The 16,089-nt window shown below is 40.6% G+C and overlaps 1 protein-coding gene across 1 annotated transcript in view; it reads left to right on the forward strand.

The window, feature by feature from the left end:
* Nucleotides 1-14,659, forward strand: part of Gabrr2 (gamma-aminobutyric acid type A receptor subunit rho2) — a 50,899-nt gene extending 36,240 nt beyond the window's left edge. The window contains exons 4-8 of the mRNA XM_027928260.2: nt 662-744; nt 910-1,050; nt 9,182-9,334; nt 10,342-10,538; nt 14,290-14,659. Coding sequence (XP_027784061.2) covers nt 662-744; nt 910-1,050; nt 9,182-9,334; nt 10,342-10,538; nt 14,290-14,601 — 886 coding nt within the window. The 3' untranslated portion in view covers nt 14,602-14,659. The remainder of the gene's footprint in view (nt 1-661; nt 745-909; nt 1,051-9,181; nt 9,335-10,341; nt 10,539-14,289) is intronic.
* The last annotated feature ends 1,430 nt before the right edge of the window (nt 14,660-16,089 follow it).

Consider the following 16,089-nt stretch of genomic DNA (forward strand, 5'->3'; position numbering starts at 1 on the left):
CCCAGCAGGTGGAGACCTCCACATCACTGGGGATCTTAAGCATGGCTTAGAAAACTACTCTGGTCTAATTGAGTTGTTGGAGACAATGACCTACGTACATTCCATCCTTGAGGGTGTACTATTCTAATTGATTGGTAATAAATAATAAAATACTAATAATAGCAAAAACTATTGTTTGTTGAGTGCCATTACAGGTTGGCTTCTGGACTAACTAACCCATCTTTTTCCATATCTTACTTGCCTGATTTTATAGTTCACCAGAATTAAATAATAAAACTAGATACTTCCTGGTCTTGGGTGAAGGATGGGGCGTGCTAATCTCCCAGGCTCCTCTGGGGCAGGCAGCCCTGCTGGTTGAGGGCAGTGCCCAGAGAAGAGTGCAGATGTGGGCCACTAGCAGTCAACACCCCTCCTCAGTGGCTGGAGAAGGGGTGCAGCAGCCCAGTAAAGGGGATCCAGTAGAGTACTAATAACACCTGTCAGAGAAGACCAAACTCTAGAAGTTAAGGTTCTTTAAGTTAGACATCTATGTAACCAAACTTCTGAAATAAACACAAGGAGGCAGCTGCTCTTGGCCATGTTCTGTGTCTTCCTCACTTTGGGCGGGTGCATGAGCCAATAGCTTGTTGCACAAGCCAACTCTCATATCTGGGTTGTGCAGGATTACTGTCACTGCCATGTGCAACATGGACTTCAGCCACTTTCCCCTGGACTCCCAGACCTGCTCTTTGGAGCTGGAGAGCTGTAAGTATCAATGTTTTCTATTCCATCACCTTATTCCCTACCCAATGTGAGCACTGCCCGCCAGTGATAAGAGCTGTTTGCCCAGGCAGGTGCAGGACTACTCTATTGCTGCACGCCACCCAGAAACAAAGGCATCCGATTTAATTTCTTTTCTTCTCCCCAAAGATGCATATACAGATGAAGATCTGATGCTGTATTGGAAGAATGGGGATGAATCCCTGAAAACAGATGAGAAGATCTCCTTGTCTCAGTTTCTGATTCAGAAATTTCACACAACTTCCAGACTGGCCTTCTACAGCAGCACCGGTAGCTACCTTTTTGTCACAGCCTGACTCAAATGTGAAAGAAAACTCATTAGAATTTTTCAGTCTTTTCCCTGCTCAGTGAAAATAAATTTTGATTTTTAAGAGAATCCATAGTTCTAAGATGTAAACTGTGTTTAAAATCAGGAGGCAGAGAATAAAACAAAATTGCTATATTCTTAGACTTCATCATCAGTAGCAACACAACTTATCCTTCAAGACTTCCAGCTTTACCTGTATAATTTAACAAGGGCAGGGTCCTATTCTACATGCTATTCTATAACCTGATTTGTAATCCTACTTAGTAAGATAGGCAGATAGCTTTCCAAGCACATATATTTATTATCCATATCAAGACCATTGATTCTTTTTTCTTTTTGTGTAGTACTGGGAATTGAACCCCAGGCCTTATGCATGCTAGACAAACACTCTACCACTAAGCTACAGCCCCAGCTCCAATGAAACATTTTTTAATCTTTAATTTCTTCTTGGATCCTGGGCTATGTTTGAAAGTTTAAGAGAACTACTTGTCAGCTCTTCTCTGATCTCACATTTAACTCTTGGATTACTTTTATTTGGACTGTTGTAATGAAGCACCACAACTGGGTGCTTGAAACAACAGGAATTTATCTGTTGCTGTTCTTGTCTAGGGAAAAACCCTTCCTGCCTATGCCCAGCTTCTGGTGGTTGCCAGCAGTTCTTGACATTCCCTGGCTTGTAGCCACACTTCAGTCTCTACCTCCGCCATCACATGGCACCCCCTTGTCTCTGTATACTCACCGGGTGTCCTCTGTGTGTGTGTGTGTGTGTGTGTAGGCCCAAATTTCCCTCTTCTGTAAGGATACCAGCTATTGGATTAGGGCCTAACTTAATCCATTATAATCTCATTTTATCTCTATTCTATCTGCAAAGACCCTATATCAAAATGAGGTCATGATGTCACCTTCATAGGTACTGGGAATTAGAAATTCCATATATATACATATAATTTAAAAAAATTTTTTTGCAGGTTAATATTGTAAGTTAATTGCCATATCATGTGAGTCTGGGGAAGAGACAGAGTAATAATGTACTTTTAAGAATTTTTATGATCTTATGTTTTTATTGGTGCATTATGATTACACATAATAATGAGATTCATTGTGACATGTTTGTACTGGCCCATAGCACAATTACATCACTTTCATTCCTCAGTATTTCCCCATTCCCTCCTCTCCTTACTCCCCCAGTCACTTTCCTCAACTCACCTGTCTCCCTTCTATTTTCCTGAGGTCCCTTCTTAATGTTTTTATTAGTGCATTATAATTATATGTATCAGTGGAGCTCATTGTGACATTCATATATGTACATAACATAATTTGCTTCAATTCACTCCTCAGTACTTCCCCTTTCCCTCTCCTTGCCCCTTTCCCCTGTCCCTTCATTTTCTCTTCTGGTCTTCTTTTTATTTATTTCCAAGTATATGTATATATATATTTTTTATTAATACATTATAATTACACATCAAAGTGGGATTTGTTGTTGTATATTCATGAAAGTATGAATCAATATAATGTAGTTGATTTTATTCCCTCGTTCTTCCCCCTTTCCCTTCCTTCCTCCATCCCCCTTGATCCATTATCCTTCCTCTACTAATCTTCATTCTATTTTCATGAGATCACACCTTTGTAAAATTCTGTGCTTCTCTGTAACTTCCACATGTTAGGGAAAACATTCAATTCTTGACTTTCTTTTTCTAATCCAAACTGTATCCAGCTTTATTAAAGATAATTTTCATAAACAGACATGGTATTTCAGGCAGACAATCACTAACAGTATACAACAACTTTCAAATTCCCTTCTTGGATAGACACAAAAATTAGGAAGCCACTATAAAGCCCTATTAAGTCTTCATTTGATGCTCTGAATAGGGAAAGTTTAGAGTGAGTATTGACATTTCACGTTTAGCATGTTGTTTAACAACTTTTCATGAGTCAACCCTGACTTTTAGAAAATGAAATGAATATGGCAGAATTATCAGTCTTAAGGTCCACAATCTAAAAAAGGAACTACTGCTTTTCTGAGGAACACTATCTCAATGATGTCACTGGAAAGTCCAGATTGCCTGACACACTGGTAAAACCAATTGTTGGAAGTCAGGTCCCAACTTGTCTGAGTTTAGGGGCATTAAGTCTATGCTGTTAGTGGAGAGGGAGAGGAGGACATAAAGATGAATTTGAGTTTTTCCATACCGCAAGGCGTTTGTGCCAAGGTGGCTATGTGTGCCAATATCAGGAAGTCCCTTCTCTTGGGAGCCAAGAGAAAGTCTCTAAAAATGGCAGGGAAAGGTGTTCCCCACAGGAATCCAGCTTTGGAGACATTCTACTAGTGACATATGCTCCTTCTCTCCCAAACAACAATGAGGTGTTCTGTGTGCTAACAACATAGCTTTTTAAAAAATAAAGTAAAACAAAATTCTGCATTTTTATAAAACTTGATAAAAAATAGTATTTCAAACTATTCAGTCATCAGAAGGACCCAGTTATCAAAAATGCACACACTTCCTTTGGCAGCAATGGCACCGTTAGCTTTCTGTGCCTGGTCTGTTTGGGTATCTCCATTTTCTGCAGGGTTATTCCCATCCTTGTCGTCGACAGGTTTCCCTTTTCCCTTTGGATACCTTCTCTCCCTTCTTTGCAGGGGCCTTTTTAGGCTTGGGCTCTGGTATTGGAGGAGCAGGTTTAGCAGACAACCTTGTGGATCTTCTCTGTAGTTCATCCTTCACCTTGGCTTTATCTCCTTTGACATCCCCTTCAGTGTAGTGATATTGGGCATGATGGTGATGGTAGCAGGACACAGGTACTGGACACAGAGATGCAACAGAGTGCAGCTTTGGTTGATCCAAAGATTGTTCTCACCTCTTTTTCTTTACACCACTCAGGCTCCCTCAAACCTTAACTTTCTGAGCACTTAGCATGATGTTCTCCAGTTCATCCATTTACGTATAAATGACAGAATTTTATTCTTCTGTCCAGCTAAGTAGAACTACAATGTGTAGATATACCATATTTTCTTTACCCATGTATTTGTCAACAGACACTTAAGCTGGTTCCATAACCTGGCTGTTGTGAATTGTGTTACTATAAACATTGGTACACATGTATCATGGTCATATACTGATTTCAGGTCTTTGGATAAATACTAAGGAGTAAAATAGCTGGATCACATGGTGGTCCCATTCTAGTCTCTTGAGGAATCTCCACAATGATTTTCACAGTAGTACTAATTTACAGTCCCACCAATAATTGTTCCTTTCTCCCCATATTCTTGCTGGCATTTATTATTATTTATATTCTTGATGACTGTGATTCCATTTTGAGATGACATCTCTTGTAGTTTTGATTTGCATTTCCCTGACTATTAATGATATTGCACATTTTTTTCATGTATTTGCTGGCCATTTGCATTTCTTTTTGGAGAAATGTCTGTTTAATTCATTTGTCCATTTATTGATTAATTTGAGTGGGTGTGTATGTTAAATTTTTAAGTTCTTTGTATATTCTGGATATTAATCCTCTGTCAGAGAGTAACCAGCAAAGATCTCTTCTATTTTGTAGGCTCTTTTCATGTTATTGTTTCCTTTGTTATGCAGAAGATGCTTTTAAAATTTGCTGCCATCCCACTTATTTATTCTTGGTTTTATTTCTTGCACTTTATAAGTCTTATTAAAGAAGTCAATGCCTGCACCTGTGTTAGAGTGTTGACCCTATGTTTTCTTTTATCAGTTGCACAGTTTCTGATTTACCTCCTAGGTCTTTCATCCATTTTGAGTTGACTTTTGTGGAGGGTGATAAATAGTTTACTTCTTCTCCAAGTGGTTATCCAGTTTTCCCAACACCATTTGTTAGAAAGTCTTTCTTTTTTCCACCTTATGTTTTTGGCACCTTTGTCAAAGATGAGATGATCATATCTGTGTGGGTTTGTCTCTCTGTCTTCTACTCTGTTCTATTCCATTGGGCTTTGTATCATGCCGTTTTTGTTACTATTGTAGTACAATTTGAGGACAAGTATTGTGATGCCTCCAGCCTTGTTCTTATTACTCAGGATTTCTTTGGCTATTCTGGATATTTAATTCTTCCATATGAATTTTAGGATTACTTTTTCCAGTTCTATGAAGAATGTCATTGGAATTCTAATGGAGAGTGAATTGAATCTGCAGGTTGCTTTTGGTCATATGGCCATTTTAATAATAGTAATACTGCCTATCCACGAATATAGGATGTTTCCTCATCTTTTAATGTCTTCTTCAATTTCTTTCTTTGGTGTTCTATAATTTTCATTGTAGAGCTCTCTTACCTCCTTGGTTAGATTGATTTCCAGGTTTTGTGGGGGGTTTTTTTGTTTGTTTTGAGACTATTGTGAAGGAATTGTTTGCCTGATTTTTTTTTCATCAGGTTAGTTATTGGTGTAATGGAAAACTACTGATTTTTGAATGTTGGTCTTATGCCCTACTACTTTGCTGAATTTATTTATCAAGACAAAAAGACTTTTAGTGAAGTTTTTTGAGTCTTCTAAGTACAGGATCATATCATCTGCAAACAGTGATAATTTGACTTCTTCTTTTCCTATTTATATCCTTTTATTTCTTTTTCTTGCCTGATTGCTCTATATAGAACTTCAAGAACTATATAAAAAATAGCCATGGTGAGCCCAGCACAGTGGTACACACCTGTAATCCCAATGGCTTGGGAGGCCGAGGATTGCAAGTTCAAAACCAGCCTTAGCAACTTAGGGAGGCCCTAAGCAACTCAGAGAGACCCTGTCTCAAAGTAGAAAATAAACAGGTCTGGGGATATGAGTCAGTGGTTAAATGCCCTGGGTACAATCCCCATGCCTCTAACCCTCATACCCCAAAATAACAGTAGTATGAGTGAACTGAGAATCTTGTTCCTGATTTGGGAGGAAATTCTTTAAGCTTTTCCCCATTCATTCAGTATGGTGTTGGCTTTGGGCTTGTCATAGTATTTATGATGATGAGATTAGCTCCTTCTATCCCTAGTCTCTTCAGTGTTTGTATGTAACATGAATGGGTATTAAATTTTGTCCAAGAATTTTTCTGTATCTATTGAGATGAACATGTAGTTTTTGTCCTTAATTCTATTTTTGTGATGAATCGCATTTATTGTACCAATCTTACATTCCTGGAATGAAATCAACTTGATTGTAATGTACAATGTGTTTTTGAATGCAGATTGCTAATATTTTATTAGGGATTTTTGCACCTAAATTCATCAGGGATATTGGTCTGTAGTTTTGTTTCCTTGATTTGTCCTTATCTGGTTTGGGTATGAAGGTGATATTGATTTTATGAATGTATTTGGAGGTGTTCTATCCCTTTCTATTTCATGGAATAATTTGAGGAACATTAACATTAGTTTGTCTTTAAAAGTCTGACATAATTAATCCGAGAATCCATCTGGTCCTAGATTTTAATGACTGCTTCCATCTTATTGCTTGTTATTGTCTGTTTAAATTTTCTATATCTCTTGGTTTAATTTGGGTAGGTCATATGTGTCTAGAAATTTCAACACTTTTTTTAGGGAACACAATTCAACCTATAATAGTTCCCTAGTGGCTTTGGGACCCCAGCAGCCTTTTCACATCTTTTCCCTTTGTCCCAGCACTGAGAAATCTACTTCCTTCTTCAGGAGGTTTTAGCAAGACTTCCTGTTCCTCCCTGGCCTGCATCTGCCTCCACAACACCCTTGGGTTCATAGCATCAAACACTGCAAAAGATTGTTTAGGTGTCAGGGCAACTCAGGTCTGCTTGAGTATGGCCACGGCACTCATCCTCTTCCATCTCTCCACTTTCACTCTGATTATGTGTGCCACACAATTTTCTTTTCTCATTGTTCTCACCAAGTTCAAATCAACAAAGCCATTATTGAGAGTTTCTTATATAACTCCTATTATATGCCACTGTTTTAAGCCCTTCATGTTAATTAACATATTTCTACCCAACAAATTTGTGGTGTAGATATTATCATTCCCAGTTTGCAGATGAAAAAACTGAGACTCAGGGATTAAGCTACTGGTTGAAGTTGCCCAGTTGGTAAGTGGCCATGTAATCTCCTTAATTCCCATGTGTACTCCTCTTAGATATTCTCTTTACTGGAATAGCATGCTTGTCTGTTTTGTTCCCCAGTCTTTCTAGAGTACAGATTAAAATGCATCTTCACTCCCATTATTCACCATGTACCACACAAGCAAGGTTTCGTGTTCCTTGGCATGGGAGCAGTGATGCCACCCAGGAGCGTTCTGCTTGCCACACAGAGTGTACATGTTCAAAGCTCCTGGATCCCTCCCAATGTTTTCAGGAAAACTCTTTCTGATTTTCTTAGAAGGAAGGATAATGAGTATTAATAGTTTAATAAAAATAAAAGCAGCTATTGGTCCTCTAAAAAGGTCTGGTGCAAACCTAAGGATTAGTGTGATTTGCTTCAAAGATGTCAATTTGAGTAGGGAAAATAAAGCCAACAAGCCTGAACAAAAGCTGTTGGATGAAAAAATGATTAGCTGTCTCACTAGAGTTGAAGATCCCTTCCTATTTATTCATTCCCCTAAAAGCACCTATCCCATTCAACAACTCAGGAGTCTACCCATATCCATAGCAAATTTGTCAGGACTCACCCGATGGCTCCAGCCTGGTCCTGTGGACCCCCCTCTAACGTATCCTGACTCTGCTAACTTCCACTTGAGCCAGATGGACTAAATCAGAACCTCTCTGGGAAAGGTCCAGTATTGGAGTGCTATCAACCTTAGTTCCCTTCACACGTGTCCTGTGTGCACTCAACTCCTCTATGAGCCTTCCTTAGTCATTATAGCCAATAGCAATTTGGGCTCTGTGTCTCAAAACCTAAAGATTTTCCTGTTTATACTTTAGATGGACATTTTAGCACTTAGATATTCATGGTTCCATACCTTGAGTATGTCAGTGAGCATTTTCATTTCATGGGACCTCCACTCAATTCTTTATAAATCCTTGAGGGAAGAAAGCAAGAGCTGGGCTTCTATGATTGCCCCTCAGGCCCCAGCATGTGACCACCTGCTCAATTAAAGGGACACTGTATGAGAAGAGTCCTGACCTCTAGATAACTCAAGTGACCCAAGCTCATCCAAAACTCAGGTTGAGTTCTTGGAGAAGCCTCTGAGAGTCTCATCTCCCCATGTCCCAAATAAGACAGATTCAATCTAGGTCTCCCAGACCTCAGCAAACTTGCATAACACTCCTGCCATGTTTGTCTTACTTGGTAGGCTATGCATGTGGTCATGGATTTAATTTTTTCTATAAGTCCCTTTTTGTACCTTATTTCGAAAAGAAATCAGTGGAAAACTGGTATCATTTTCCATAACAGAAGATGATTTTAATAACGAAACAAACAAAAAAATACCTTCTTCTGAACTTCACAAGTCATCTTGTACTGCTGTTGTGTGTAGTCCACTTTGGGACAACAGTGAGTTGTGGTGTTCTTGGAGGAGACTGGACTGAACCAGAAGGCAGATGAGGGTGTGCAGACAGCTTTAGTTCCCTTCACATTCACACTGTCCTTCACCCCACCTTGGGTCTCAGTGATTGTGGGTCATTTGAAGTTTAACAATGTCAATCTCCTTTAAAAACCATTAATCAGTGATTCTCATATTTTCATAATGAAATAGATGCATGCTGCCATTTTTTTTTCTGAGCAATGGCCCATGGGGTAACAGGTTTCCATAAGGAGGATGGGTATCAGGAGTAGAACTCATGTCAGACTGTAGAATTGGTGGCCTATTTCTTCTTGTGATGGGGTGGAATGAGTGACTCATCTCTCAATAAAGAGGACAGTGATGAGCACCCAGCTGTCCTGGCTCCTGCCTTGGTGGTATAGAACCACTCCGACTTCTCATGCTCCTGAGCAGCCAATCACTCCGCAAATATGGTTGTGGTCTGCAAATAACACATAACCAAACCAACAACTAAACACATATCTGTTTTGCTCTACCTTTCTCCAAACAGCTATGAAGTTAGATAGTATTGTCAAGATCTTATTCATAGGAGAAAGGGCTTAGATTGTGGAAAGGAAAGTACTCAAAATCTCACTGACTTCTGTATTCCCCAGGCTGGTACAACCGACTGTACATTAACTTCACGTTGCATCGACACATCTTCTTCTTCCTGCTCCAAACCTATTTCCCTGCCACCCTGATGGTCATGCTGTCCTGGGTGTCCTTCTGGATTGACCACAAAGCTGTGCCCGCCAGAGTTTCACTGGGTAAAAGCACTTGATACGGTGTGGTCGGGTGGCTAATTTTTTTTTTTTTTTAAGATTACTAGGCAAAGGAAAAGTAAAACCATATTCAGAGGTTTTAAAACCAATTCAGAGGTTTTAAAACCAATTCAGAGGTTTTTACCTCTTGGAATCAGAAGAAGCAACCATTCCACCTGTCTCTTAGATGAAGCCTCCGTTTCCTCTACAACATTATGAAAACCATAGTTGGCTAGAACTATACCAACTTGGGTTGTACCAATTCAGAAGGATATAGCCTGTCTGGGGCATAGACTTCCACAACTGGCTGTATTGGAGCTCAGTATTTAGATGAATAAAATGATTCTGCAAATGCCAAAGTTATTCTATAAATACAAAAGTTTCTTTTGCTGCTCTTGTTTAGATAGGGCTTTGAGGTAGGGATCATATCATATAATTTAGGGAAAAGGAAGAGCTGCTTTCCTGAGGCCTTGGTTGTACCCCTTCCCAGACCCTAAATTCCACAGTCAGAGTTTACAACCCATCATCCCAGTGTGGACAAAATCAGGTTGGACCCTGAGGAACGGGAGGGTTTAACCAGCAAAGCACAATGGAGAAAAAACTAGCATGAAGGCTTCCAAGAATTTCCACAGTTGGGCTTAATAAATGGACTCAGATGAGGGAGAGTATGCTCATTCTTTCAGGGTTGGGAAAGTTCCTTTAAAAGTGTCCTCCAGTCATTGTTGTCAGTTCCACAGCAGAATAGGTCCTTTCCTAATCACTTCTGACCTTGTCAGCTGTATCATAGAAACCCACTTTCCCAAGCTAGTGGAGGGGACTTGGAGAAGGGGCTGGGTGGAGGTGTGCTGGGGAAGGGGTTGGGGTGCCTGGCTGCTTGGGGAGCAGATCATTCCACCCCCACAAGGTAAAAACATGTCCAGGGAATTTCTCATTCCATCTAAGAGTCAGAGAATGTAAAACTGTGACTCTGAAGCTCTGAGCCTTGTGCCAGCTGACGGGTCTGGGTGTTGCAGGCATCACGACGGTGCTGACCATGTCCACCATCATCACGGGCGTGAACGCCTCCATGCCCCGCGTGTCCTACATCAAGGCCGTGGACATCTACCTCTGGGTCAGCTTTGTGTTCGTGTTCCTCTCGGTGCTGGAGTATGCAGCGGTCAACTACCTGACCACGTCTCAGGAGTGGAAGGAACGGAAGCTGCGGGAGAAGGTGAGGGTGGCCCCTTCATTTCCTTATAGCTGCTGCTTCTGGTTGGATGAGAGTGAGAAGGTGGTTGGCCAAGAGTGGTGTGGGGGTGTTGTATGTAGAAAAAGGAGGTGCTTATACCCAAGGAGGAAGGTCCTGTGTTAGAATAAGTTCTAGCTTCTACAACAAAGGATCCCAAAGAACAGTTTTTGATCAAAGACTAGGAAAAAGAAAACTTGGATTTAGGCACAATTCTGCCACCTGAGCCTGGCCTGTTTCCTCATCTGTAAAAAGGGGATTACAGAACCCACTTCTACCTTCCTCCCAGGGTTGTTGTAAGAGTCACATAAGGCAATATATAAAAGTTATTTGAAACTGTAGGGTCCTAGTCACACAAAATATTACCAATGTTATTGAACATGTCAGGGAAAATACTTCCTGGTTCTGTGACCAGAGGAGGGGAGAATTCTAGAACATAAAGCTGCTTTTGTTGTTGTTGTTGTTTAGTTGTTGATGGGCCTTTATTTTTATTTATTTATATGTGATGCTAAGGATCAAACCTAGTACCTCACACATGCTAGGCAAGTGCACTACCACTGAGCCACAACCCCAGCCCTAAAGCTGCTTTATTGATAGGTGTTTTGACCCTGGGAAAATTTAGGCACAGTAAACGTAAAGGCTAATATTTTAGCCATTAGGCTCACTGGAAATACTATAGGGTCTACACTGCATTGCACTATATACCACACCACACTGTGAGGTAGAAGGCAAATGGGAAATCTTACAAAGCAATGTTCATGGGCCTTTGGCACAGAAAGAAAAGTCTATTTCATTCATATTCTAATGCTTGTTAATCACAGTAAGAAATAAAATGCTGACTTATTACCAAGTCATTACTAATCACTGCACTAATCAAAATGTCCATCACCTAAAAGCTATAGAGATCAGAAAACATGAAAAATCACACATTTGTGCACATCTGGGTGACTGTTGGTCCCTTAGCACAAGGGAGCTTTAAATTTTAGAAAAAGAAATGTTTGCTTTTAAAAAATAGCCTTTCAATACACACATAATACCTATCAAATTTTTCACATTGTCTTCAAATATATTAAGAATTTATTTTTAATTCAAAATTTTTTACATTAGTATTTGCATACTTGTTTGAGTTTTCAATTATTTTTGCATTGTTATCAAATTCCTTTGGATTATATTTAAATGCTTTTGATTTACAATCCATAGACTTACCTGTTCAAAAAATAGCAAAGCTTGCATCTGACAAATATGGGCTCATGAACCATTAACCACATGTCTATCCAGGCAGTTCATTAATACTATGGGTCATGATCGTTGTCAGTGATTTTTATAAGACTCTGTTTACAGAGTAATAGGTCATTGGGCCCTTACATCTGTCTGTTTGTGTGAGAACAGATGTGGAATGGGAAAGTATGACAATTTCTGCTCCACTGGGGTCAGTGTGTGAATTAAAGATGGAAAGGTAGTAGCTGCAGGGCAGGCAGTGGTGGGAAGACAGTAAATCTCTCTTCTGCTGCGCCACAGAGAAAGCACACTTCATGATCATTAAACGGACTCCCAGAGAAGCCCAGGTTCCCAAATCTGAGCCAAGAAGGACCTGCCCTGGAATCACTTCCCATGTCTGTTAAAAATAAAAATTCCTGACTGGGGGTGTAGCTCAGTGGTAGAGTGCTTGCCTAGCATGCATGAGGAGGCCCTGGATTCTATCTCCAATACTGCAAAGCAAACAAACCAACAAATAAATAAAAAGATTCCAGGGCCAAACCCCAAAACTTTCTGATTCAGAGTCTCTGAGGATGGCATCATGGATCCGCACTTATAACAAGCTGGAGTCTGACTTTGTCTGCATAAAGGTCAAAGCCTTCCTGCCTGGGGCCTGATAGGCTCACCCCTGGTTCCAATGTGGAGCCACTGCTGCTTTGGAGCATGCAGGAGGCACAGGGATGTAGTATGCAGGCTGATTATCCAGACCTAATAGGCTAAGGGCCACTTGCCCTTTCTGAGGAACAAGCTGATATGAAAAACAGGAATTTCTCATAATTTTTGGCATTTCCTATTCTAACTCCAAACTCTAGGAGAAAAGTGTTTTCATTTTAGCAGAAAGAATTTCAGTTTGAGCAAAGTAAAAACCTGTGCTTTTATTAAGAAAGTACCTAAACAGACCCCCATGACAATACCTCACAAGTTTATTAAGGATTCAGTGTGATTATACCTAAGTGTGCACAGTTGGATAGATGATCGCTTACTGACCTTTTGATCCTATAAGTCTGTTAATTGTTCAGGAAGGTATTAATGTGTTACTAATTACTGTTACTGATGGGAACAAGGGATAGAAAGAATAATGAAGCAATCATACTTGATTTTAAAAATACCTCCTAAACCACAATGATCTCTTCAAGCATAAGAATAGTTCAAGTAATCTAATTTTGCAATAAATCATTCATCTATTTTTGCATTTGAAAGCTTCATGACATTCACCTGAGTATTTCAAGACCTATAATAGTAGGAGGCAGGTTGTGAAATGTCATTATTTCACTTTCCCAGGTGGTAAAGACAGAGGCAGTAAAGGGCTGAGAGCCAGATCAGAAATGTAATTAAAGTCAAAAGATGGAGAAGAATAAGCCCATGGCCAGTTGGCTGTATCTAGTAGGCCTCATGCTTTTGGCCAACACAGACAAGCCCAGATGCCTGCTGGAGCCTGCTCACTACTGATTCCAGCTGTGAGGAGAAAACAAGAGAAACCATGTCCTCCCTCCAACTTAGAATTCCTTATAAATATTTTCATACTTGCAGAAATAATTTAAAGAATAGGATAGTCTACATTTATATACTCCACAACTAGATCTAACGTCATTAATTTGCTATTTTTGTGAGCGCTCTTTCCCCATTTAAACATATTTTTGTTGGTGCATCATGACCCTTTACTCTTAAATGTTAACTATTTGGAGTAAGGACACTTTTCTACTTAATCATCTTTTTAAAATTTTTTTTTAGTTGTAGATAGACACAATATTTTATTTATTAATTTTCATGTGGTGCTAAGGATGAAACCCAGTGCCTCACATGTGCTAGGCAAGCACTCTACCCACAACCCCAGAGTCACAATTGCAGCCCTCTAATCATCTTTTGATTCATGTACAAAAAGATGGAATCCTGCTGGGTGCAGTGGCACTTGCCTATAATCCCAGTGGCTCAGGAGGCTGAGGCAGGAGGATTTCGAGTTCAAAGCCAACCTCAGCAAAAAGCAAGGTGCTAAGCAACTCAGTGAGACCCTGTCACTAAATAAAATACAAAATAGGGCTGGGGATGTGGCTCAGTGGTCAAGTATCCCTGAGTTTAATCCCCAGTACTAAAAAAAAAAAAAAAAAAAAAAACTGGAATCAGAATCTATGGGTTTAAATTCCTGGCTCTGAAACTACCTGTGGAAGCTCAGGACAATTGTATACCTCTCTGGGGTCTGGGTTTTTGCTTTTACAATTGGGCTATATCAGTTATTCTCAATTCTGGCAGCACAGTAGAATTACCAGGAGTTTTAAATTAATTAGTTTGGAATGGGGCCTGGGTTTGGCCTGGGTGATTCTGATATGCAGCCAGGATAGAAAATCATTGGACTAAATGCTCTCTGGAGATCCTTCTAGCTCTTTCTGTGCTTCTGAGTAGCACTGGGGCTTTGCTTTCAAGCCAGGCCGTCTCTGCCCAGCTCTTAAGGACTAACCAAGTCCTTTGTGCTTGCTGCCCTTAGGTCCCATGCATGTGTGGAATGCCTCATTCAAAAACCATGATGCTGGATGGAAGCTGCAGTGAGTCTGAGGCCAACAGCCTGGCTGGGTACCCAAGAAACCATATTCTGACAGAAGAAGAAAAGCAAGATAAAATAGTGGTCCACCTGGCCCTGGGCAGTGAGTCTAGCTCCTCCAGGAAAAGGGGGCTTCTCAAGGGCCAGGTGGGGCTCCGCCTCTTCCAGAACACCCATGCCATTGACAAATACTCCAGGTTGATATTCCCTGCCTCCTACATATTTTTCAATTTAATTTATTGGTCAGTGTTTTCCTAGGGGCTCCAAGGCCATGCCTATATAAGGGCATGGACATCCATTGGTGGACACACACACAGAGCAGAAGCTCCTGGACCGCCATGAGCAGCACCCCCCTCTCAGAAGAGCCCGGGGGCCTTCCGGCTGCCCTCACCCTGACCTAGTGGGTTTACTCCTTGTTTGCACTCTGTCTGTGTCATTCTTTACACCTTTCTGAACAGAACTGTCTTCTGCTCTTGCACGAGAACTTGTTCACAAGAAATCCCCTCCTGTTAAAAACAAAACAAAACAAAAAAACCCGAAAGACTCAAATGCCTCCAAGATGTTCCAAGACCCTCATAAACCTAGAATTCATCTGTGAAAGGGTAGGGAAAACGACAGGCAAGCTTACGAGTGTTCTAGGTAGGAGACAGGAAATAGGGAACAAAATATCTGTGAACCCATACAACTGGATTAAGTGCCTAGAAAGGAAAACAAGCAAACAAACTAGCTAACTTAACTCAGATCCTAGACAGGAAGTGATTTAGCCCATGTCATTCTGGTAACACATGTGATTTTGTAATACATTCACCCATCCATTCAACTTTTCATTAAATATTAAGGTCCCACCCTGTGCCAGGAACTGTGGAAATGAACAAAGTCTCTTTCCCCATTGAACTTCTTTAAGCTGTGCTTATTCGACACTCATCATAATGTGCTTCTGCCCCTCTGCTCCCTCAACCCCATTTACCCTACCCCACAGACCCATTTTGTTTACTGGTGATTTTACTCCAGGTTTGTCTATAAAAGCAATTCTGTCTCCGGTGATATCCTCATGAAGCCAGCTCTATGTTTCTCTCCTGGAATCTCCATGTGGTAGAGCCTATGACTGGGAGAAGGATAGGGACTTGAGAACTAGTGAGAGTACAACTTGGTTTTAGGGAGAAGGGGTGTGGGTCAGTGTGAAACCAGTTTCAGATACCATCTTACTTCTGTTTCTGGGCTCTTTCCCTTCTTCTCCAGCAGAATAGTGTCAATAATGATGATAATTATAATCCCTGTGTCTAAGTTTGGTCCCCTACCCCAGTGATCCCACCTACTTTAACCAGAAGGGCTTCACACTCTGGAGTGATTTCTCCTTTACTTCCACAAGCTAGTGACCTTTCCTCTAATGCAGCTAAGTCTGGAGTTAGGAAAGGAATCTGACTTATTGAATCTGTACTAAGTTGTGGGTCATGTCCCTGAAGCCTGTTTCAGGAGGTTGCTAGAAAACTGGAGTGGATCTCTAACTAGTGGAATTTTAGGTGGTATAAAGGATATGACTTTGCTAAGAGGGCTCTTCCTTTAAATTACTGCACTGGGAATCAGAAGTTGTTTTGGAGGAGATATAGGGAACACCCACCCCAAGTTTCCTTGCTCACTGAAGGACATTGTTTTGCTTTATTCCTCATTGACAGCTTCCTCCTGACAGCTTCTTGCCAGGGTCTGGGTGTTTAGTCAAGAGTAGAAATATGATCAGCAAAAGACAAG

The sequence above is a fragment of the Marmota flaviventris genome, chromosome 6 (genome assembly GCF_047511675.1).
Source record: "Marmota flaviventris isolate mMarFla1 chromosome 6, mMarFla1.hap1, whole genome shotgun sequence".
NCBI classification, from domain to species: Eukaryota; Metazoa; Chordata; class Mammalia; order Rodentia; family Sciuridae; genus Marmota; species Marmota flaviventris.